The following is a 17,301-nucleotide window of genomic DNA, read 5'->3' on the forward strand; positions in this document are numbered from 1 at the left end:
GAAAAAGTGGACGCTGGAGCAAGTCGGAACCGGCCTTTGTGTGGCTGCGGAAGCCACCAACGAGAGGGAGGACGGGATTCGCAGCTGGAGTTCAGAGACTTAGCGCCGATCTTGTATCATGTGTGTGTGTGTGTGTGTGTGTGTGTGTGTGTGTGTGTGTGTGTGTGTTGTGTTTATACGTTTAAAATTTGGCCGCATGAAATTATTAATTGTAATGCTTATGTAAATATGTAGAAAATTAATGCAAACAAAATAGAATAAACCGATAAGAAGGAGTGCTGCTGAAACCAAACTGAAGAGACTTAACCAGCAGGTGGCGGCCGGAAAAGCAACACAGGGACACCTGGACCCAAGTTCCGACGCTCGAAGTGGTGTTGGTACCCAGAAACACCGCGTCATTCCCTCGCCACAGCCACGGCTAACTCACACCACCACACGTGTACTACGATCACGACTACCAACCTTTCTTAGCAGAACTTTCATACGTACCAACATGTGTGTGTGTGTGTGTGTGTGTGTGTGTGTGTGTGTGTGTGTGTGTGTGTGTGTGTGTGTGTGGTTTTTCGTCATGAGATTAACGGCACTTTTGTAATAACTGTTCTCTTTTATTACCGTCATAAGCTATATTCGCACACACACACACACACACACACACACACACACACACACACACACTACTCGACCATTAACTTGCTCCACGTGAAAGTTTTTTTTTGTTTTTTTCTTTTTCCCTCTCGCAGGTACGGTGAGTGTCCTGCAGGGTTCTAAACTGCACGCCTCGCAACCCTTCATTCCCTCTTCCCTCCCCTTGTCATCATTTATTCCCTCTCCCTCTTCGGCGTTCCCTTCTGCACATGCCTCTTCCTTCCATTGTTCCTATTCCCTTTTACTCTCACATCTTAACCTATTCTACACTGAAACGGATTTTTATCTTTATTTTCAGGTACGATTAGACGATTTTATTTGCATCAGGAAGGGTCTGTGGAGGTCAAAAGATTAATGGCCACAGTCTTCAAAATTCTTATCACCCACATAAGTTTCTGAAGCTGTATATAATCACCAAGTAGTAAAAAAAATGAGTATGGAAACTCGTAATGGTACTGAGGGGATTACTTCCATAATATCTCCTTTCTGTTCTCTGCTAACTCTTTTATCCCAACTTTTCCAATAGATGGTAAGTGTCATGCGTCTATAAATCCTTCATTGTTTACTTTATTCTTACGCTCAGGTATAGAAAGGCCTCAAGAACCCCGGCGTACCTCTTCTCCTTGCGGTTTAAGGCAAAAACAAACCTCTGAGTCTGGTGCTTGTGTACGTGTGTGTGTGTGTGTGTGTGTGTGTGTGTGTGTGTGTGTGTGTGTGTGTGTGTGTGTGTGTGTGTGTGTGTGTATGTGTGTGTGTGTTCTGGTCTCTCTTGATTTCAAGTGGTGAGGATACGAGGCAAACTACAGGATGATATTGCTCAAGTTTTTTGGAGCGTGTGTTTGTTTTTAGTTGTGGCAAGTCAAGTGTGTGTGTGTGTGTGTGTGTGTGTGTGTGTGTGTGTGTGTGTGTGTGTGTGTGTGTGTGTGTGTGTCCACGCGCGTTTGTTTGTTTGTTTTCCACCACATGTCTACTTAGGTCTATCTATAGCACAAACACACACACAAACACACACACACACACACACACCATATTAGTCTTCACCGAGGAGCACACAACACAGCCGGCCCGAACAGAGGCCCAGCTGTCCTCCTTGGAGACGGACGCAAGGCAGATCACGTATAGCAGGGAAGAGAGTTTAGCGCAGCGAGACTCAGTAATCAAGGGCCTCTTAGCACCGCGTTGTTGTTGTTGCTGTTAGAGGGGTAGACAGCGGCGCGTCGGCCTGTGAGGGGCGGCGGCTGCATTAGGCATGTCGCACTGCGTCTGCCCTGCCTCCTCCTCCTGCTGCTGCTGCTGCTGCCGGTACTGTTGTTGTTTTTATTGGTGTTGGTGGCGCTGCACGTCGCTGGCAACTCTTAACTAGATATTTCGTAAGCGCTGAAACTTTTTTTTTTACTTTAACTTATTTTTACTTTATTTTTTTTTTTTTTTTTTTTACAGAATGCTGCGTAACAGTGTTGCAACCAACTTCTGGCAGATATTATTGTTGTTACCATTGTTATTGTTATTATTACTGTTATTATTATCATTATTATTACTATCATTCTTATTATTTCTATCATTACCGTTATTATTACTATTATCATCAACATCATTATACACACACACACACACACACACACACACACACACACACACACATATATATATATATATATATATATATATATATATATATATATATATATATATATATATATATATATATATATATATATATATATATCATGATTGGTGTTGGAAATAAATAGAACAGTCTTCCCGTCACATTCAGGTTTAAGAGCAACAACTTCCTGCTTTCATTTTCTTTCACCACAATAACTTTTTGCAAGGAGCTTCAGGTGTGAGGAAGACAACGGCCTTACCTTCTGGTGGGTGGCGGCGAGGGGACTCCACGGGGGCGGGCGTGAGGGCAGCGGGAACGTGAATCACTGAGTCCGTATCGGTGTTGTCTGCAGAGAACATCCAGTGGCCTGAACTCTCTGCGCCTGAGTCCTCTTCCGCGTCCTCCTCTATTGTGGCAAGTCCAATCTCCCCTGGGGCTGTTACCTGGTGGAGGGGAGCCACCAAAAGCGGCGATAAAGAAATGAGAAATGCAAATAGGGCGCGTGTCTTGATTTCCTAAGTTCTCCTTACGCGGCATTAGAGAAAACGATGCGCACTGAAGACTGTTAAGGTGGACTAAAATATCCTTCGTTGCCTTGCCGAAGCTTCTCTACACAGTTACAGTTAGCTTATTGGCCAGACACGTTCATTGGCATTATGTAAAAACTGTAACACACAACATAGTGACATAAATCTTACACATGATGCGAGTTAAATATGATACGAATTAATATAACAGAATTTAAACGACTTCACTTCATTATCACCACCACATTCACTGTCATCTTACCTGGTAGGATCGTCCATCAGCTTCGCAATCGTCGTCAGAGGAGGAGGTGGAGGAGGTGGTGGAGGAGGTGGAGGCATCAGAATCTGTGTCGCTCGATAAGTTGTGCACACAGAATTCCATCATGGCTCTCTTGGCCGCCTCTGTGGGAGGAAGGAAGGCGTTCATTAATGCGTGTGCCTTACCGCTGCTCACGTCATTATTATTATTATTATTATTATTATTATTATTATTATTATTATCAAAGAAAGATTAATGAAATTGCCTTTGCTTAAATGATATGCGTGATAATCAACTTATTATCTTTACTCTCATTATTATTATTGTTATTATTATTATTATTATTATTATTATTATTATTATTATTGCTGGTGCTATACAAAATTAACACTGGGTGATGAAAGGACATGTCCACGCCCACATGTACATACCCCCCTACCACAGTCACACAGCCTGGACACATTATACAACCTTGGGCAACTGATACCGCTATTGATAAGGAGCGAATCTGATATTGGTCTGCCAATACGTAGGCATTTCTCACATGATGTTCACCGCAAAGGGACGAAGAGAAATTGAGGCGATTAAATTGGCAATGAATAATAATAATGGTTTTTATATATTGTATTCATATATGTATTGATTTAACGAATATTCAAATGTATAGTGAAAAAATAAGTAAGATAGATTGCTTATAATATTAAGCTCATAATTATGCAAAGTGAATACGCATGTAGAATTTCTTTCCTTATTTTACATATATGCACCACACAAAATCTTGCAATATACATTAACCCCTTCAGTACCATAATGCGTCTTCATATTTATTCTGCTTATTATTTGTCGATTTTATACAGCTTCAGGTACTTATGCGGGGATCGAAATAGTAAAGACTGTGGCTATTAATCTTTTGACCTTCATAGACCATTCCTAATGTAAATAAAATCGTCTAGTCGTACCTAAAACTAACAGCAAAAAAGCGTCTCAGTACTGAAGGAGTTAAGCTTGATAAGAGAAATCTAAAAAGAATCAGGAATGGAAACAAGGAAGTGTTCTTTTCTTTTCAGGAATTCACTGCACAGAAAACACAATATTCATTCGGGTTTCAGAGGAAGTACTGTGGTTAATTTCTTATCTCTTATCAAACGGCCAACAGGAATTATCTTATCAACATCCACATTCAGGGTTAAGTTCGGTCACGTATAATGAAATGTCTCCATAATGACGATAAGAATTACGTATTTCATTTGCTTCGTTTATTCCTACGTTTTGATTCCAGCGTACGTCATTTCTGCTTCCCGTGTGTGTGTGTGTGTGTGTGTGTGTGTGTGTGTGTGTGTGTGTGTGTGTGTGAGTGTGTGATCTGATTCCCACAGAGAGAGAGAGAGAGAGAGAGAGAGAGTCATGTTTCCAATGAATGTAATAAATTTCACAAGGTTACACACTCAATCCCAAGACTGACTCTCTCTCTCTCTCTCTCTCTCTCTCTCTCTCACTTTTCTTGTAAATACAGTACTATTTCGTGCATATGACTATAACGGTCTGACATAATGGCATAACAATGAATATTTCGCATCGCCCTTGGACTTTCATGAATCACAATTACACGCATTAATGTAATACTCTCGCTCCCGCTGCAGCTCCACATTTTTTTTTTTTTATTCCAGCACAAACTTGCCTCGTGCCTCCCTCGCTTGTAAATTTATGTCCGAAACTTTTCTTTAATAAAATTCCGAGCTACTTTAAAGGAAGTCTCTCTCTCTCTCTCTCTCTCTCTCTCTCTCTCTCTCTCTCTCTCTCTCTCTCTCTCTTTGGGGATGTAAGTTTTGATTGCGTTGCAGTGTACGCGTAGTGTCCAGGCAATTATTTTTTTTCATTTTTTTTCTCTTTTGTTTTGTTAGGTATAACGCACTTGGAAAATATTTCTTATTTTGCCCATGTTCGAGGGTTGCAATTCCTCCTCATGTAGTTTATGGGAACAACGTGACACCTCCCCTCCTTTCCCCTCCCCTCCTCTCTCTCTCTCTCTCTCTCTCTCTCTCTCTCTCTCTCTCTCTCTCTCTCTCTCTCTCTCATCACGAACAGGCCATCAGTTTCCTTCCCCATGGCGCGACGCGACACATTTGGGCCTCGGAACTAGCCAGTGGACTCCGGTCGTTGGTCGCTGCCTTTAAGCTAGGCAGGACTTTCATACAGAGTGAATGGCCAGCTCTCCTTGACGCCGAGTTAGTGACCGGGCTTACCTTTACTGAATGCACTCAAGAACGCAAAGTAGTCAGTTATGCGCGAGGCAAACGTTGAATTACTCCTTTACGTCGCGTGTGCCACTGAATTCATACTTTCGTTAATGTATTTATTTTCTATAGTGAATTTATTTTTTTGCTGAATGGATTGAATAAGAGAAAATAATCTGTTACGCGTGAGACCACCATTAACTCCTTCAGTACTGGGACGCAGGGATACATTTATATCTTGAAATTTGTATACGATTAGACCATTTGATTTTACATTAGGAAGGGTCTATGAAGGTCAGAAGATTAATGGCCACAGTCTTTACTATTCTAATCCCCCACATGAGTTTCTGAAGCTGTATGAAATCACCAAATAGTAAGCATAGATATGGAAACGCGTCATGGTACTGAAAGGTTTAAGCATTTTCTTTGGTAAACTTTCCTTACCCATAGTTTACTGTTTTCTTCATACATTTTATTATCTATCTAAATAAAAACCGGATGTTGTTGGCAGAGAGAGAGAGAGAGAGAGAGAGAGAGAGAGAGAGAGAGAAGAAAAAGAAGAAGCATCAGTAATGTTCGTATAGAAGCAGTGCAGTGTGACGGGTGCTGACTGCTGACCACACCATCCACATCTTTCGGCTATCCACCTCGCTCTACCCCGCTATCCTACCCCTCCCCCTCTCTATCATCCACAAACACTCCACCCACTCCCCTCCAATCATCCCTCACCGTCTGCCGCATCTTGCTCACTCCGACACACCTCACTGCATGTATCGTTATGTATCCCATCCATTTCCTTCATGCAAGACAGTGCTACACATTATTCTTGGTCACACACTCTCTCTCTCTTTCTCTCTGTCTCTCTGTCTCTCTCTCTCTCTCTCTCTCTCTCTCTCTCTCTCTCTAATAACCAGTAATTTGATCCTTATTAATCTACGATCAATTCATATATAATACTCGGCCTTAAAGGATGAAAGAGAAGGAGGAGAAGGAGGAGGAAGAAGAGGAGGAGAGACTCAGGAGTTAAAACAAAGAAAATAACCGCATGATAACCTTGAAACTCTCTCTCTCTCTCTCTCTCTCTCTCTCTCTCTCTCTCTCTCTCTCTCTCTCTCAGGCACATATTTGACTATTATCACATAGAAAATCAGCGTTATAGAAAAACAAAGTAATGTAAAATAAAATAAAATTGATGAGAGGAAAATGTGAAAACAGAAAGCCTACAATTATTTTGAAATGGATAGGATCATAGAGAGAGAGAGAGAGAGAGAGGTGGGTGATCTACAATACAAATTCTACTTCAGTGTCATAGTCTTAAGTGAGTCCCTTGTTAATTTTTGTATATACATTACTTTTTGTGTAGCAAAGTCCCAAACTATTCATGCTACGTTACTACTATAACTACTACTACCCTCACCACCGCCACCACCATCACCACCACCAGTACCACTACCACCACTACTGCTGCTACTACTACTACGACAACAACAACAACAATTACTACTACTACTACTACAACTGAAATTAAAAGGACAGGGATGGCACAAGTAAGACGCTAAGTTCCCTGGAGAAAATGAAGTGTGGGAAATCAGTACTGCAGGAAGCGATCACGCCACAATTGGATAAAAAGCAGGATATTGTGGTGTATAAAGTCCAATAGGGTTGTTCCTGTATCCTAACCTGATACAAACTTACTGCAAGAACATAAGGGAAAGCGCAGGTGGCAGTTCCTTTGGTGTAACACCCATACCTGCAGTTCCTTTTATATAACACCCTTATCTACCTTCTTGTCATTTCTAGTCATAGATTACCATATGTTTTAACCCCTCAGTACCATGACGGGGTTCCATATTCACTCTGATTACTATTTGGTGATTTTATACAGCTTGAAAAACTCATGTGGGGGTTTAAAATAGTGAAGACTGTGGTCATTAATCTTCTGACCTTTATAGATCCTTCCTAATGTCAATAAAATGGTCTAATCATACCCAAAAGTCAAGGTAAAAATGTGCCCCAGTACTGAAGGGGTTAAGATTTCTCTATTCATTCTAGTCGATAACCAATTTACTTATTTCGAGAACTAATGTCTAACTTAATCTTTTTTTTAGAAATCTACCTATATTAAAACGGATTACTAAGTCAAGGATCTTCTCCAGATTTCAGAGTCTCATCCCATGCACCGCTTAATCCCTTCAGTAGCATGATGCGTTTCCATATTCATTCTGCTAACTATTTGGTGATTTTGTGCAGCTTCAGAAACTATGTGGGATTGAAATAGTGAAGACTGCGGCCATTAATCTGCTGACATCCATTGACCTTCCTAATGTCAATAAAATGGTCTAATCGTACACAAATCTTACGGTAGAAATGTGTTCTATTATTGAAGGGGTAAGTGCACCACAATTTGCATCTTAACGTGATATAACCTAAGCATATGAAGTTATGTGTGTATTTAGTACTATTTACCTGTGTCCAAGTGTGCCCTCTCCGCCCTCATTTGTAGGTAAATGAAGCCCAGGTGTGTCCCTTCCATGGTGTGTGAGGCCTCCCCTTCAATTTCACTCATTATGTTGTTACTCGCATGCACTTCGTTCCGCAATGATACGTTCACTTCAGATTCTTCAGTTATTCGGAAGCTTCGTTATTTCTTTTGCGTCTTTTTCCCTCTCACTCGACAGGAAGGCTTTTGTTACCTTTGCACTTCGATTATAATTATTTGACATTATTATCATTTACGTTTTCTTTTCACTGGTGCATGAAGGGTATGTGTGACCTTCTCAGTAACTTTTTCTTTCGACTTTTTTTTTGTGTTCGTATATTTATGTGTGTGAAAAGATTAAATGTATCTATTAATATATATTCATGTATAAAATCCACCACGCAGATCTTCCTTCAAGCTTTAAACAACTTCTTATCTTCATTAGACTTCTTATGATTGTATGTTGAGCTTTAAGACTAATATTTCAACCGTAGCCGTAATGATAGCAGAAGTGGAAGTAGTAGTAGTAGTAGTAGTAGTAGTAGTAGTGGTGGTGGTGGTGGTAGTAGTAGTAATAGTAACAAGGGAGGAGTCAATGGGAATGCTTCCGTTTTCATTACTGCTATTTTTCTTCCTTTGTTGAACGGCGTCACTATGCATCACTAACTCCAGTACCGCCACTCCCACACTCCTCCCTCTGACACACCCTCTACACCCTCTGTATACGACTCTATTACCCAACACTCGCCGGAACACTGTCCATCCTTAGTAACTTCTCAGCATCACAATTTTCCTTCTTTTAACACTCGTACTTCTGGTAACTTCTCATCATCACAATATTCATCCTTTTAACACTCATACTCTCTCACGCTTTCCGTTGACAATCTCCTCACTATACTTTCCATCACATCCAGGAGCTTTCAACGCAATACCCGCCACAGATTTGCTCTTTCTATAACTTCGGCACTGTTCTTCTTTCCCTCCACACCCTTTTCCTTTCTCATACTACCTTGCTTTCCAACACTTCCTTGTAGAACATTGCTACATTCCCTCTCTGATCACCTCCCTGGATCACCTCCCTCATAAAACTGTGCCTTCTGTTACTTGTACCACCTGTTTTTCTTGCAATCGGCCTCCACCACGCGCATCTATCAATCTTCATCTCAGGATCTGTTTACATTCCACGTCTTATGTGAATTAATCCGCGGACACCTGGTTGGTATGTGCTATCTATTTTTTTTATATCATTATTAAATTTTACTTTTTTTCGTGGATAAGATTTCGATGTTGTGGTTTGTGGTGTGCCGGAATTGCGTCAAGATATTCGTTCCTTCCTTCAGATAATTGTGAGTGATCAGAATAGTGGTGTTTTTACAAGTAGTAGTATTAGTTTCAGTGATGGTAATAACACAAGTAACGGCAACCGAAGTATTTTAACAACCATGATAATAACAGCGAAAGCCTCCTGTAACCTTGGTGGCGGTGCCGGCAGTGTGTCGCAACTCCAGGAAACGAACACGTGTGCTCGCAAATTAGACTCAGGTGTGGGTCACAGGTGTGCTATGTTGTGTGGTGGCGCTCACTCACCTACGAGTCCCTCCGCTCACGCTTCCTTACACACCTCACTTTATTTCACGTTCCTTCACGAATTATTTTCCTTCTCCTTAGAGACTATTTCTTTTTATCTATTTTCAAAGTTACTATTTTTTTCTATCTCTCTCCTAAACACCTTATATGTACGTACCTATCTTTTCTCTTCTTACCTCTTACCTCTCACCCTACTTGCGAACCTAGTGACCTTTATTACCATTCATCGAGGCAGTGGGGCAGGTTCATGTATATGTGAGTATTTAGGATGCCGGTGGTAAGGACGAGATTGCAATAGAGGATCTGGAATGTATTTGTGGGAATGTATACAGTGATACGTGCAGGAGTGTGTGTATGAGAGTAGATGTGTGTGTGTGTGTGTGTGTGTGTGTGTGTGTGTGTGTGTGTGTATTCAGAGCACCAAAACGTAGGTACGGACACACTTCCCGTTCCTCAGATGTGTGTGAAAATGTTTACTGAGTGATGTATACAGATGTGCCCGTTCGGTAAGAGATGAATAATTGAAGTAACGCATACTTAACGTCCACTGATAAACTTCTACATTATCAACAAAAATTCTGTTAAATATATACATGCAAAAGAAGAGAAAATTGAATGAAGAAAGAAATAAGTGATAACAGAAAAAAATATTACAAGAGAATGAATGATAATACCTATAAAAAAGAAAGTCAAAATGCAAAAAGGAAGTTCTCTCAGCGCATGACTAACACATTTTCGACAGTGACTCACCATTACCTCCAGCACAACAAGTACCACCGCCACAATTGCCACCACTACTACAACCCAACCGCCACCGCTACCACCACCACCACCACCACCAGAGGCATCATTACAGCCCCTGACACCGTTTTAAAAAGTTGAGTTTGCAGATCTTTTATGTAACGGCACTTTTAGGTACAGGTGCCACACGTCATAATGTTATTTGGACAATTGTCTTGCTTGGCGCTTCTCTTAGTTTTGTTCGTTACAGACCTTTTTTTTCCCTGACATTTTCTAATATTTTTTCAAGCTCTGTGGTTCGCAGCTCTTTTTTTTATTTCTCCCTAGTCTAAAAAGTTCTGGAAATGCGCTTCACTCATTTCCATTAAGTAATCCCGACCTTTTTCTCTTGTTTCATTTTTAAATAAGCATTAATTACAAGTGGGACGCCAAATGTAATCGTGTACGATATGATACGTATGTAAATTACTTGTGTTCTTTTTAAGTCGAGTTAATGCTACTACGGCCTGCTCTTAATTTTCAGTATATTATTTATTTGTATGCAATCGTACATTCACTCACAAAAATATAATATACAACCAATATAAAAGTGATCACATGGGAACAGTATTTATCGATGTATTCTTTACTCATTGTCCTTCTTCTTTGCTACTATTTATTTTTATCGTCATTCTCGCAAATATACAAAACTGAGTAGTGAATTTCCACCTCCCTCATGTAGACAAGAGAAAGAGTACCACCACAGAAACACGTGATATTCTGTCCTATGAAACCAGAATTTTTCCTTCAAGGCACAACAGATAACTAGTTCATCTCACCTGCACCAACCTCCCTCATTGCAACGGATCACTTCTTGTCACTTAAGTCACAGTTCACCTGCACTGATCACATAAGCAACGACACACACACACACAAACAATCACAATCACCAACGCCACCGCATTCCTCGTGAGTGCGTGAGTGAGTGAGAGGACTGGCGTGAACTGAATGAGGGAGGAAGGAGGGAGCGGTCAGAATCGTAGCCCCACCCCTCCCCGGAATATAACCCCCCAACATACACTCCCACACCCTTCCCCGAGACTCTCCCAACGCTAATCCCCCTCCCTGACCAACACGGCACCCGCACATACCTGTCTGCTAATTAGCGCGTACTGAAAAATGTCGATAGTTTTTCTGTCTTTTTCAAACTTTTCTTGTTGGAGTATTTACACTACTTGCAGTACGTAACTTGTTCTCTCTCTCTCTCTCTCTCTCTCTCTCTCTCTCTCTCTCTCTCATGCGGGCAATGGAGGGGCAAGAGGCGGCTACTGTGTTTTGTTGCGGGTTCCGGCGAGAATAAGTAGGTCAGGTCACTGTTTTGTTCCGGGGGGAGGACGAGACAAGGTGTGTGGGAGGCAGGTGGGGGAGGGCAAGCGTCAGGTTCACTCCCTCACCCCTCGCTCCATTCCTCTTTCCCTCCCACCCCACCCAACACCCTCTCCACTTTCCAACCCCTCCCTCTTGCTTTCCTTCCCACTGTCCACCTCAGTGAAGTCTATGCAGTGTCCACCTTCCCTCTATTTCTTCATCTCTCCTGACCTCACCTTCCCCTCCCTGTCCTTTCCTCATCTCCCTGCCGCACCTTCATCACCCGACTCCTGCTTCTACAGTGACCTTCTCCTCCATCCAGCCTCCTGCGCTTCCCTTTATCCCACCTCTTCTCCCCTTCCTGGACTTCCTCTTCTTCTCTATTACCTACCCTCATCCTCCTCTACATTTTCCTGATCCTTATTTCTCTCTCTCTCTCTCTCTCTCTCTCTCTCTCTCTCTCTCTCTCTCTCTCTCTCTCTCTCTCTCTCTCTCTCTCTCTCTGTCTCTGTGTTGTTTGTTTGTTTGTGTGTGTGTGTGTGTGTGTGTGTGTTTCTTCCTTATTTTACACTTTTTCCTGATTATTTTATTTCCAAGTTTGTTATTACATTTTCATCTTTAGTTTCGTTCATATGACTTCCTTCACTCAAGTTCTCTCTCTCACCCCTTTCTCTATTTTTTTTTCTCTCTCTCTTTCCACTGTTCCATTTATCCTCTCCTCTTTTCCTCTCCACTTATCTGAATCCTATCTCTTTATCACTGACCTGTCAGTTTCCACCGCCTTTTCTCTCTCTCTCTCTCTCTCTCTCTCTCTCTCTCTCTCTCTCTCTCTCTCTCTCTCTCTCTCTCTCTCTCACACACACACACACACACCACCACCACCACCACCACCACCACCACCACGGAAATACAGCAATGCGACCTAATCTATAATCTATGCATTACATCTCCACTCCGATCATAGCAATCAGTCGCATCAGCATCAGTTATTCGCGATGACCCACTTAACACGCGCGGCAACGTACGGCACACAGGTCACGCCTCAGCCACCCCCTTCTCCTCTCCCTCCTCCCAACCTCGCCGGCGACGCTCAGGTGTACGAGAATGTAATCACGATAAGGTGTATCCTCACTTGTGCCTCTACGTAGGAATGTGTGTGTGTGTGTGTGTGTGTGTGTGTGTGTGTGTGTGTGTGTGTGTGTGTGTGTGTGTGTGTCGTTCTACTTTCTTATCTCGTTTGTGTGTTAAGGCGAAGATGTGTAGTGCTCAGATAGTATTTTTTCCATTTATTTATCTTATTTATTTAATTGATTTTTTTCCAACGTTTTTGGTTGATTGAGAGAAAAGTGAAGCGGTGGAAAAGAGATCAAGGAAATGTAGGACGTTGGTCATTTTGCATTTTCTTTATTTATTTTTTTATGGTGAAATGTCCAGATGAAAAAATGCTCGGGAAAAAATGCCATAGGTGTTGTATGGTAGATTTATACCTAGGCCTATGAAGGAATGTATTAATGAAAGGAAAGGGACGAAAGAGGTTAGGAGAAAGGAACTACAGTACTTTATATTGTATTGTATGTTGAATTGATAACGCTCTCTCTCTCTCTCTCTCTCTCTCTCTCTCTCTCTCTCTCTCTCTCTCTCAGATAACCTGTTTTATTCCTGTCATTTTCTTTTTATCTAAATCATATTCCTTATCTCTTGTATTCCGAAGCTGCCACACATATTTTCATGATCACTAGTAGTAGTAGTAGTAATAGTAGTAGAAGTAGTAGTAGTAGTAACAGTAGTTGTAGTAGTTGTAATAAAAGTAGTAGTAGAAGTAGCAGCAGTCGTATTAGTAGTAGTAGTAGTAGTAGTAGTAGTAGTAGTAGTAGTAGTAGTAGTAGTAGTAGTAATAGTAATAGTAGTAGGAGAAGAAGCAGTAGTAGAAGTAGAAGTAGCAAAGTATTATTATTAGTAGTAGTAGTAGTAGTGCTAGTAGTAGTAGTAGTAGTAGTAGTAGTAGTAGTAGTAGTAGTAGTAGTAGTAGTAGTAGTAGTAGTAGTAGTAGTAGTAGTAGTAGTAGTTGTAGTAGAGTATTTGTCACAGTTGTCGATATATTTATCATCACTATCATCTCTTATCTTATTTCTTTCCATTTCTTCATTTTCTGCTGTTCCCATTTCCTTCCTTTCTCATTGAACACGCTGCTGCTTCATCTCGGTTCTTTAATTACGCGATTCCGATACCAATAACCGGATATTTGAGTGTCCCACCGCTATAATTATCCCACTAAGGTCGAGGCTAATTAAGTATTGAAATCTACCTCGGTACTGAATGTGACATGAAAAGAACTTGAAGGAAAAAAGTAAAAATTAATTAAAAAGAGAAAGTGATTGCCGCGTTATTAGTTGATTTGTTATTATTTTTGTCGTTATCATTATTATATGCAGTATTTTTGTATTGTTCGTTGTTTTATTTTCTTTTTATCACACACACACACACACACACACACACACACACACACACACACACACACACAGAGAGAGAGAGAGAGAGAGAGAGAGAGAGAGAGAGACTGACTTATGTCCTTTTGCCCTAAGTATCAGATGTGTGAGGGCGGAAGTGCTGTCCACATAAACCCTCTCCCTATCCCCCCTCATCGTTCCACCACCACCACCACCAACATCATCACCACCACCACCACTCCTCCCTCATTCATATTGCTACTGTCATCACCACCACCACCACCACATTCAACACCACAACCACAACCACCACCTTAATGTGCACAGGAAATGGTTACAACAGAGTTCCTCATTCCACCTTTGCAATCACAGGTAATTAAGCGCCACAATACGGACAGGTATGGCGTCACCTTACTGTCACCGTGCAATCTCCCAACAGAAGAATCAAAACCTACAGACATGCATACAGATACAGAGACAAACAGGTGAAGAGATATGGAAACGAAGACAAATAAACAGATCGACAGAGATGAAGGAATAGGTACACAAACAAGCACCACAACCAACAAATGAACAAACAAGAAGACAAACATATACACAAGGAGACAGACTAGTATTAATTTAACGAACAAAAGAAGATAATTCGTACTTACAGCCTCCGCCCCAGAATTAGTCATACAGGATTACAAACAACACAAACAATAAGTAATAATTTAAACCCGCCATTGAGTTAATCAAGTAGTCAAGCGAAAATGTAACTGGCGGTGACGAGTTTGAAGTGACGTTGTTTCCAAGCGTCACACACGTACTGGAGGGGCGGGGGTGTTACGGACTGGAGATGAGGTGTTGAAGAGGGAACGCGGAGGGGAAGAGGCGAAGGACACTCACCATTTTCCTCCTCCTCCTCCTTTTCCTCTTTCTCTCCCTCCTTCAGGCTGGTCACTGCTGTCTTGCTGTCGTCTACGAGTTCTTTTTGTTTTCTGCTTCTTTTATCTCTCGACTTTTCTCCTTTACTCTTTTTCTTGGACGTTTTCGGGCCTGTCTCACGTGCGAGAGGAGAAAGTGGCGGGCTTGCAGCGTTACCGGGGCTCAAAGGTCTGTCTTTTTCATTCTTTTTCCCTTTAGGCCTTACTGACTGTTGTTCTGGGTTCTCCTTTGCCGCGCTGGACTCGAATTGTGGTGTGTGTTGCTGGCGCGGCTGGTGGTCTGTGGATGGTGTTGGACTTTCGCTTCTCATTTGAGCGGAAATTCGGATTCGTGATTCTGGTGATGTGGACTGAGAAGGTGCCATCACAGAGACTTTGACCAGTATTTCATATGACTTCTCTGTCTCTTCAGCACTGAGAGCCTCCCCGATGGCCTGTGTTATTCGGGAGACGCGATGACCTGAGGGTGACGATGATCTTGACCTGACACTGCACACTGCAAGCATGTTCTTCAAATCATCCTCGTCATCGTCGCAGCTCAGCCTCCTTCTCTTTGTAGATGGCAGTGTGGTTTCATCGTGGCGGCAATGTCGTTTTCCTGTGTCAGAAGGAGAATGATATTGTCTTGTCTCCTTTTCCTCGTCTCGTGGACTCTGGCTCGGATCCAGAACCACCTCCAGTTCGTGCCCCCAAGTGACAAACTCGACAGTCTGGCCAGCTCCTTGTCTATGATGGAGACATTCCGGGGTCACGAAGCTAAACTCTCTAAATGCTGGTTGTTTCTTCTCCTGTCGAGGGGAATAAGGAGGACTTTCACTTGGCGGGGTGAAATATTCCTCTTCTGTTTCTTCGGATGACTGAGATATTGCTCTTTTCCTTCCTTCATCGTACTCCTCCTCCTCCTCTTCCTCTTCTTTTTCTTTCTCCTCCTTCTTTTCCTCGTCTTTTACTGCGGCTGCCGAGAGAGTCGCTGCCGCCTTCAACGGTATATTCATTACTTTGTCTGTCGTGGACTTGGAGAAAGCGTCTGCTGAGGGTCCACCCTGTTGCATTATTAGAGGGACACCATGTGGTACGTGCATGGCTTCGGATGGCTGAGGTGGGGGAGATTCTTTTGGGGTCGTGGAGGATGTAGCTCGCCATGTAAAAGGTTTTGTTTGAGTTGTAATGTATGTTGCTTGTGTTGGAGGACGTTCTTTTGAAATTGTTTGTGGTGCAGCTTGTGGTGAAGGCTTTGTTTGTCTTGCGTCGGGCTTGTTTTGTGGTTGAGGAGGTCTTGTTTGTGTTTCTTGTTGTTGAGGCTTTGTTGGAGTTGTGATGGGTTTTGCCTCTGGGGAAGGAGGTTTTGTTTGGGATATTTGAGGTTTTGCTTGTGGGAGACTTGGTTTTATTTGGGCTTTGTTGGGTTTCGTCTGTGAGAAAATTGATCGTGGTTGGGTGGTGCTGGGCTTTGTTTGTGGTAGAGGAGGTTTCGTTTGGGCTATGTTGGGTTTTGTTTGAGGAAGTGGAGGTTCTATTGGGGTTGTTTCAGGCTTTGCCTGTGGGAGAGAGGATTTTGTTTGTGTTGTGTAAGATGTAGCATGTGACGGTGGTTTTGTTTGTGTTGTGTTGGGTTTTACTTGCGAGAGAAGAGGCTTACTTTGGGTGACATCAAGTTTTCCTTTTAAGATAGAAGGTTTTGCTTGTGCTGTCTTGGGTGTTACTTGAAACAGAGAAGTTGTGTTAGGTGATGCTTGTAATGGAGAAGTTTCTTTCCCGCTCGTATGAGATATTGCTTGTAATGGAAAAGGTTCTATTGGTGTCGTGCGGGATACTGCTTGTGGTGCAGGATATTCTTCTGGGGGAGTTTGGGAGGCTTCTTGTAATAAAGAAAGTTCTTTTACGATCGGTGGCGATGTTGTTTCAAGTGAAGAAGAGATGATGTCACCGAAAGATGAGAAGCCTTCCTCCATCTGTTTTGGGATAGTGTCTTCTATAGAAGGGGTATCTTGCATGTGTTTGGATGTGCTGAACACAGACGTTTCTTTCACCTCTGCTGCAGAATCATCTGAAGACGAATGATCTGACAAGGTATCTTCCTGAGTAGTTCCCAACATTTTAGCTTGTGTGGAATCACTACTGTGTAATACTGATGAAACCTGCTCCGTTTCTGATTCGAAGGAAACATTTTCTGCTGCATGGGACAAATCTTCTTCAATTAATGATTGAACTTTTTCTGGTGCCGAAAAAATCTCTTGCTCTTCCTCAGACACGTAGGAAACTCTGTTTCTGGTACAAAGGAAACTGTAATCTCTGGAACAATAGATGATTTTTCAGGTGGCATGGAGACCTCCTCTGATGAAGAGGGAATTGATTTTTCTCTTGAAAAAGAAATATGTTCTTGTAAAGAGGAAGACACTGTCTCCTCAGGTATGGAGGCATCCTCCTCTTCAGGCAGGTTACCATCATTCTTCCCAGGCACAGAGGCAGTCACCTTGATCTTTGGATCAGCCGTCTTTTCAGG

The 17,301-nt window shown here is 42.1% G+C and overlaps 1 protein-coding gene across 6 annotated transcripts in view; it reads right to left on the reverse strand.

The window, feature by feature from the left end:
* The window catches only part of LOC123513007 (serine/arginine repetitive matrix protein 2-like), a 163,852-nt gene that overhangs the window by 100,344 nt on the left and 46,207 nt on the right, over window positions 1–17,301 (reverse strand). For 4 of the 6 annotated variants that reach the window (XM_045269807.1, XM_045269809.1, XM_045269810.1 and 1 more), the window contains exons 2-3: window positions 3,041–3,180; window positions 2,511–2,694 (exon numbers count right to left, since the gene is read on the reverse strand). In XM_045269807.1, the coding sequence (XP_045125742.1) occupies window positions 2,511–2,694; window positions 3,041–3,180 (324 nt within the window). Of the gene's footprint in view, window positions 1–2,510; window positions 2,695–3,040; window positions 3,181–7,737; window positions 9,480–14,760; window positions 17,260–17,301 lie in introns of those variants that run through there. The other 2 variants (XM_045269808.1, XM_045269812.1) reach the window with 2 other exon arrangements.

This window comes from Portunus trituberculatus, chromosome 35 (assembly GCF_017591435.1).
Source record: "Portunus trituberculatus isolate SZX2019 chromosome 35, ASM1759143v1, whole genome shotgun sequence".
In the NCBI taxonomy this organism is placed as follows: domain Eukaryota; kingdom Metazoa; phylum Arthropoda; class Malacostraca; order Decapoda; family Portunidae; genus Portunus; species Portunus trituberculatus.